The sequence below is a fragment of the Ranitomeya imitator genome, chromosome 10 (assembly GCF_032444005.1).
Source record: "Ranitomeya imitator isolate aRanImi1 chromosome 10, aRanImi1.pri, whole genome shotgun sequence".
Lineage (NCBI taxonomy): Eukaryota > Metazoa > Chordata > Amphibia > Anura > Dendrobatidae > Ranitomeya > Ranitomeya imitator.
In genome coordinates this window covers 68,141,959-68,150,096 of record NC_091291.1, presented here as the reverse complement: position 1 = coordinate 68,150,096, position 8,138 = coordinate 68,141,959, and the positions used below count along the sequence as shown (strand labels likewise).

At 41.7% G+C, this 8,138-nt stretch overlaps 2 protein-coding genes across 2 annotated transcripts; one reads left to right on the top strand and one right to left on the bottom strand.

Moving 5' to 3' along the window:
* Window positions 1–1,806: 1,806 nt before the first annotated feature.
* LOC138652004 (uncharacterized) lies at window positions 1,807–4,451 on the top strand. The gene is made up of 3 exons (XM_069742682.1): window positions 1,807–2,247; window positions 2,418–2,580; window positions 3,339–4,451. The coding sequence occupies exons 1-3, from the start codon at window positions 2,151–2,153 to the stop codon at window positions 4,072–4,074; spliced, it is 996 nt and encodes a 331-aa protein (XP_069598783.1). The 5' UTR covers window positions 1,807–2,150; the 3' UTR covers window positions 4,075–4,451.
* Window positions 4,452–4,677: 226 nt separating this feature from the next.
* On the bottom strand, window positions 4,678–6,792 carry LOC138652003 (uncharacterized). The gene is made up of 2 exons (XM_069742681.1): window positions 6,122–6,792; window positions 4,678–5,985 (listed from the first exon to the last, which is right to left on the bottom strand). Exons 1-2 carry the CDS (start codon window positions 6,469–6,471, stop codon window positions 5,100–5,102), a joined length of 1,236 nt encoding a protein of 411 aa, XP_069598782.1. The 5' UTR covers window positions 6,472–6,792; the 3' UTR covers window positions 4,678–5,099.
* Window positions 6,793–8,138: the final 1,346 nt, after the last annotated feature.

Here is an 8,138-nt window from a genome sequence, read left to right as displayed (position 1 = left end):
GCGTCGTGCGGCCCTATCTTTAACATTGGCGCCGCATGGGGCCGCATGTGCATGCGTTGTGTTGCGTTGTGTTGCGTTTTACGCCGCATGCGGCGTTAGGGCGCACCTGTCTGGGCGCGGCAAACGCAACATGTTGCATTTTTCTGGCGGCGCCGACCTTTTAAAAAACGCATGCGTCGTGTTTGCGTCGTGTTTGCGTCGACGATGCGCCTTTTTTCCCATTGACTTGTATTGACAACGCAGACGACGCAAGTACTTGCGTCGTGGTGCGTTGTACGACGCATGCGTTTTCCAATAAAAAATGCAAAACATTGTCTAGACTTTGTCTAGACACAAAAAAAACAACCTATATATATAAAGAAACGAGGGGTTTGCCATTGTCTTTCACAAGTCATCACACCAGACAAGACTAGACTGGAGAATCTGCTTTCCAAACTTGTAAGTATATATTTCTCTTTGCACATTTTGTATTCTGTGTTTTATTTCTTGATTTGTCTATATTTTTGTAATGTTTGGTCTGTGCTATTACGGTTATGGGTTGTTATTGAAAAATTGTTTGTCTGGTTCTGATAGGATTGCATTTATTTTATTTAATTTTTTTTTCTTTTATTTTTTTTTTTTACGTTACTTTGGGTTTGGGTGTTTTGTTCTTGTGTCATGTGGTTGTTTAATGTATTGATTTTTGCTCATTTTGTCTTGTAAAATTTCTGGTGCATGTTTTTCTGGTTTCTATTGTTGGTGGTAACTGTGTGGCATTTTCTTGGCTCATGTCTTGCTGTGTTTTGGATTATGCTGTTGGCTTTATTTTTTCTTTCCTTGAGTGTATTTTCTTGCTGGTGGGGGGGCAACATTTATGATGTCTTTGTATTGTATAGTTCCGTGCTGCTGCTATGCCATTATAGTTTCAATTGTACTTTCCCTTTATTTTAAAAAATATCGCTGATGTTTTTACGTCGTTTTCCGTATGGCATATATCTTCCTTCATTGACTGATTGCATTGCGAAGTGTGTAGTATAATTTTTATTTGTTTATATTATTTTTGGTGGTGGCCTTTTTTAAAAATTCCATGTGTTTTATTTTCTATTTGGCTATGGTTTATGTTTGGGTTGCTGTATATTTTTACAGCGGTTGTCCCGTAATGTTTATTGCTTGTTATCTAGAATGGTTTTTATTGCCTTTTGTCTTTCTGTGGTTAGATGTCACAAGATGTTGTTTTTTAGGATCATGTCTTGTTGCAATTGTAAAGTATTGCGTTCATTATTTTGCTCTTTCATTGTATTTTTGTGCCTGTAATGTTTTTTCAGAAAGTTTTGATATGTCCATTTTTGGACATAGGTGTCTATTTTTGCTTTTTGGTTTGGGTCTATTCTTGTATAGTTTCTTCTATTGATTGTCTTCTCTTGCAATGTATGGCGTTGTGGTGTCGCTTTCTTATTTTTGCTTTGTCCGATCAGTCAAAAGTCAAATGTGGTTGTTGTAAAAAATTTTGGGCATATTTTATTGTATGTGCCATATTTAGGTTTAGTTTTGATTTTTTTTTTTCATTTTTTTCATGGCAGAACAAACGTGCTACAATGGCCACTGTGTCAGAATCGAGCCAATCGGCGCAGGGGAGTGTGGTGAGTAATTATGTCAATTTCCTTACTATTCGCAGTCATTTGTAGTTTTTAAAATAATTTCTTTATACAATTTTTACAGGCTTCTTCAAGTGAGGGTGAAGGAAGTCAGCGGGAGCAGAGAGGTCAGGGCCAAGTTGTGGCGTCAGCACGGCGAGTGAGTATTTTTATTAAACAATTTATTTTTTTTTTTTTGATTAGCATCCTGCTTTCACTAGGGATGTTTAGTAAGCTTACATTCAAACTTTTCAGGGTAGCAAGTATTGGGGGAAGGTAACAAAGGTGAAACAACCAAAACATTCAAAAATACAGGTGTAGAAACCATCAATATACATATATCAAATGACAAAGGATAGGGCCAAGGTACATATCATGACAGGTGCTGGTGTTTGTTAATATTTGCATATTTGTAACCTTTTCTGTTTGTAATTTTTCTAGGTTTCACAACGGGACCATGGAGTCATTGATGTGGAGCTCCTCATATCAAGCATCCAGGAGCGTGGCCCGTTGTGGGACAGCCGTGACTCCCGGCACATGGACCAGGTGGTGTTGAGGCGTTTGTGGGTAGAGGTGGCAAAGTCGCTGTGGGAGGGCTTTGACATAGCTCCTGCAAAGGACAAAGCCAACTTTGGTGAGTATTGCTGATACGCCGTGCAGATACGTTGCTATGACCCACCATCTTTCCAGGATAAACACAACCGTGTGTGATGCAATAAACACCTAAAGTTTTGCATCGCACACGGTTGTTTTATCCATTTCAAATGCTACATATGTAACCTTTTTTTTCCTTTGCATTCACAGTTAAAAGGTTGAGGATCAGATGGCGATCCATCAAGGACCGTTTCAATAAGGGGCTACGGGCAGAGGAGGAGCGCTCGAAGAGTGGTGCTGCTGCGGCCAAGTCTGTGCCCTATAAATATTCAAAATGTTTACAGTTCTTAAGACCAGTCCTTGGCCGCCGTCAGTAAGTATTTTGTCCACAAAACATATTGCACAGCCCCATTACAGTGCCCAGCCACATAGCCTACTGCACAAACACATAGTACATTGCCCAGCCACGTACATTGTGCATCCACATAGTATATTGGCAGGTAACAATATCGCAGCCACATACCACACGTTCTAGCCACGTATCCACATAGTATATTTCACAGGCACATACTGTATTGCCCATCCATGTAGTCAGCGTAACATATTGGCCATCCACGTAAATGTATCCCTATTAAAATGCTATATAGGCCATTAGTTAATTTTTTGGGTTAAGCGTGAGTCCTTGTAGTCCATGACAGGTTCTGAGTCAGGGTAGTTCTGATTGCAGGAATAATGATGAAGTCTCGATCACATGATCCTAACATCATGGTCGTTCCTGCAATCAGATCAGTGAAATCACTGGTTTTTTTTTTATTTAATTTTTTATCTTGACATTAAATTTTCAACTTTTTTTGTGGCATAGGCAGCTTCCAGAAAGAGTTTTCGATTACAAAATTTTTATACCCACAGTGGTATACGGTCAAAATGCTTTGACAGCGGGAATGTTCATGATTGTTATCGTCGGCCCTAACGCTCAGCTGGCGATAACAATCAGAAATTAATTATTGGCCACACAGACTGTGAGACAGAGGATTTGTATTATTGTGTAATGTAATGCTATTTTTATTCCAGGAGTTGGCGTATGGGAGAGGTTATTCATTGAAGACTAATTTTTTCATTATCTTTTCACAGGACACACAGCAGCACCCTCGAGAGAGCTCGCCCCGCAGAAGCGGTCCTTCTTGAATCGCCATCTGATCCATCACAGCCCTCCCACAGCGACAGCAGGCTTGCACCACCATCTGGTGAACCGGCAGCCGGTACATCAGGTGTTCCCCTGGCCGAGGCCTCTGGCGCACCTTCGTTTGGGTATTCCCGACAGCGCCAGCGGGCCTCGGACAGGCCAACCATGCCCGAATTTTTGCATTTGAGCACGGTTTTCCAGAACTGTTTCAAGGCGTTGAGCGATAACATGGACACTCGTCTGTCCAATATCGACCGGCGCCTTGAAACAATTGAAACCGAGCTCTCAAATCCGGCAAAACATTTTTTTAGTACCATTGCTAAGGGCATGGTGGAACACCTTACGCCGGAACTACAGATTTCAGTGATGCAGTCCTGCAACACTTCCTACGTGAGGGCTCTCCAGCAGGCTGGGGTCATGCAGTCAGCGACAATGGCAGTAGTGCCGTCGCTGGCAAGCATGACTCCCACTCCTGCTGGAGAGCCACTCCAGCCACCCCACCGTGGTCCACGTGCCGAGCGACGCCACCACAGGCACCATAACATAGTGCCGCCGACTCCTGCTCCTGCCATGCCTTCATCCTCCCGTAGGCGTCATCATGCTGGGGAACCTGCCACAGGACCCAAAAAAAAAAGAGGAAACACAGACGGGCACACAAAGAGGCTCTGGTTGCTGTTCCAGTGACAACACCAACTGTCCGTAGGGGCTCGAGTCGCAGTAGGAGCAGCCATGGCCAAACAAGGCTTGTGTTGCCTCCTCCCTCCCCTACAGAGGTGGCGGTTTCCTCCCCAGTATACCCTGGGGAGGGTTTGGATCTCCCATCAAGTCTACTTGACTATGTATCCTCCTCTTCGCCATCATCGTCGTCTTCTCCATCATCCTCACATTTCTCTCACCATTCCAGAGAAGACACCTACCATTCCCCTCTGGTGGCACAAGTGGAAACCCCCTAAGTTTAAGAACCCTTTTTGTTTTCTGTTTTCCCCCAATAAAAAATGTTATTTTTAAAAAACACTATTTGTTATTATTTATGCTATTATTTTCCAGAATTTTTCTCGGAAAATCACGCCATGTGCTGTCTACACATATTTTGTGCTTCAAACACCTCATATATGCAATGTCAGACACTATTTTTTCAATTTTTAGTTTGTCTTTTTTTGGGTGTCTCTCATTGCTGTATGAGGTGTTCACACTTAATGCAGCAGCGAAACAGACAATGATGCAGATCACTGCAGCGTCCGCTGGTTGGTCCCTGGAGAGCTGTCAGAGACATCTCTCCAGCGAACAACGATGCAGAGGCCCACGTACATCATGTTGATAAGCGCAGGGCCACGCTTCAGATATTTACCCTGGTTTCAATTGAAAAACATCGCTGTTATCGTTGCTTATCAGGTAAAACACAAAGATACAGGTCAATCAGACAAACAAGTATATGTAATATTATGGTATAAAAATTGTATTTGAATCGGTATAGAATTTAAAAACTTTTTTCTTTAATATTTTAAAAACAACAGGTTCAAGTTTTTATAGGAACATTAAATTTGTGAACTATACTTAGATGCAAAATTTGACATATACCAAACCAACCTAAACGGAACTTTGATTGCACATTTAATGGAAAATTATTTTTTTTTAATATATTTCTAACTGTCACAGTAGAGGTATTATTGGTGTAGTTACAATCAGAAGACAGTCCAAAAGTAACATTACTACACCATTTGATCTTGCCATGACACACGGCCAACATCTGACACAAAATAGGCCGCAAAACGATCACGCATCTGCGCAATTTCCACACTTGTCCTCAGAGGATGATCATGGTAATCGGGCAAGGGGTTGGCTATGGGTTCATCCAGTTCAACATTTATTCTCTCTTTGGCCATAATGAAATTGTGGAGAACCACACAAGCCTTCACCACCTCATCCACTGTTTCAATTTTAAGATTAATGGCCGATCCCAATATCCGCCATTTGGAAACGAGGATGCCAAAGGCGCACTCCACAGTCCTTCTGGCCCTGGACAGTCTGTAATTGAAAACCCTTTTTGTATGGTCCAAGCCCCGACTGGAGTAGGGTTTCAATAGGTTGGCAGACATTTGGAATGCCTCATCCCCTACCACAACAAATGGCATCGCCGGGCCTTCGGTGTGGGGAAGAGGTCGTGGCTGTGGGAAATTAAAATTGTTTCCATATAACTTTTGGCCCATATCCGACTCTTTAAATGTGCGCGAGTCATTTGCACGCCCAAATGCACCAATGTCCACTGCGAGAAAACGGCAGTCCGCACCGGCAATTGCCATGAGAACAGTTGAAAAGTATTTTTTATAATTGTAGAAAAGGGATCCACTTTTCGCAGGCTTGGTAATCCGAATGTGCTTTCCATCGACAGCGCCAATACAGTTTGGAAAATTACACACTTGGTTGAATTTCTGTGCGTTGGCCTCCCAGATTGCACTTGTAGGGACAGGTAAATATTCCTCCCGGAGATTATCCCACAAAGCGCGGCATGTCTCAGCAATAATTCCTGAAAGAGTGGAGACTCCAATCCGGAATTGAAAATGAAGTGACCTAAACGTTTCTCCGGTAGCCAGGAAACTGCAAAGAAGATAAAGAAATTTTGAATAAAGCACATTATAATTTATAAAAGTACATTGACCATTACAATTGAAAAAAATTAATAAAATAAAATAAAAAGTAAATAGATATCACATTCATTCAAACAGCAACGTACCGTAGAGTCACCAGCAGCCGTTCCTCTGCGGAAATAGCTCTCCGGAGCTGCGTGTCCTGCCTGCTAATGGATCCTTCCACCCGACGCAGAAGATAGCGGAAGCTCTCCTGTGACATCCGGGTATATTCGAAATATTTTTCCCGGTTGTCATTCAGTTCGCCAAACAAGCAATGGTATGCTCCACGACTCTCCCGGACTTCAACTATAGGGTGGATCCAAAAGCGGCGGCGACGACTCCATCTCCGTCTTTCCCTTTCCCTTTCATTAAAACAGGCAACAGCATAGGCATGAGCCAAGGCAAATTCCATCTCCATATCCATGTAGATACTGTTCATGGTTCGCTCCATCATGAATACCAGCAAAATGTGAGGAATTCATCTCTGCCAGGGTATATACACATTTGTTAACACCAACCCTCTTCTAGCCATTGGTGGTTCTTTATCTATTGTGTAGACACTTTTTATTGTGGGTGGGGGATGATGAATGACTCACTGCACAAAAAACGCATGCGTCTAAAAACGCTGCGTTTTTTGGTAAAAACGCAACTGCGTTTCAAAAACCCGCAGCGTTTTGCGACGCATGCGTTGAACGCATGCGGCGCAAAACGCTGCGTTGTACATGCGTTTTGGTGCGTTTTTGTTTGCGTTGTGCGTTGCGGCGACGACGCTGCGGCGCACAACGCAAATGTGAACTTAGACTAAGTGGATTCAAAATGTCCCTTATGGACAATATTGGTGGATACGTAAAAACTGTTCATACGACTCTGATTTTCTCAGAGAGCTAAAATCTTGGATCATACGTTTGAACAGAGAGGGTACCCAAAGAAACTTGTTAGGGATGCATGTCAGAGAGCTAAATCTTTGACACAGAAGGATTGTATTAGCAGTATTAGGATGAAATCGATGGAGCCATCTTCCCCTAGGATGACATTTAGTAGGTGGAGTTACATTACCACTTATAATCAGTCTCATGCAACGGTTAGGAAACTTTTATCAAAATATTGGTTTATTCTTAAGGGGACTTTCAAGACACGAAACCCCTCATCCCATGACAATATTCCGTAGGAATCGGACCCTAAGTAATAGGATTGCACCTAGTAATACTACAATAGCTCCTATCCATCTGGGTCCTCGGGTGTCTCCGAATTCTGGTTGATTTTCATGTGGGAATACCAAGTGCCTTTGTTGCATCTCCATTGGGAAGGGAGCACGGGAATTTAAATCAAATACTACAGGTACTTTTTTTAAAAATCCATTCATTTGTTAACTGCCAATCTACCTACGTAGTATATTTGATTGAATGCGGTTGCGGTCTGCAATACGTGGGCCGCACCACACAAACGATGCACACTAGATTGAATAAACATCGACAGAATATAAAAAATGGCTTCCTGTTACATAGCCTGTACAAACATGTTTTATTGGTGCACCAAAAAAACTGGAAATCATTGAAATTAACAATTATCAATTACATATCCGATAACATGGCAGACCGTTTCAGTAGTTTAATAAAAAAAAAGAAAGCTTTTGGATATTCAAGTTGGGTATGTTGGCCCCTGAAGGACTGAACCTCATGATTGATAAAGTGACTAGTTAGATGTTGGTTCTTTCTCTAATTCCTTGTTATTATTTTTTTTTTCTTATTTTTATGATTACTTTTACTTTTTTATTGATTTTTTATCCTGGTTGTTTTTATTACGTATTTTTGTGGTAGATTTCTACTTCATTCTGCACCTTTTGCTTTTAAAATGTCTTGAAAATTTGTGCAAGCTGTTTTTTTTATTCAATGTAATAATACATTTACATATGTAATTACAATTGCTTTGTGATTGGCTGTCTTTTGTTTAAATACTACCTCCTTTTAATGATCAATGAATGTCCACCTGATGAAGACGGTGTATACCGTTGAAACGCGTTGTGGTTCAACTCAACCTGGTGTCAGAGTCCTTCATTCTGCGCTCCTGTGACCGGGTTTTCTTTTATAACCTGTTACCACATCCTCCATTGGGGGTGCTTGG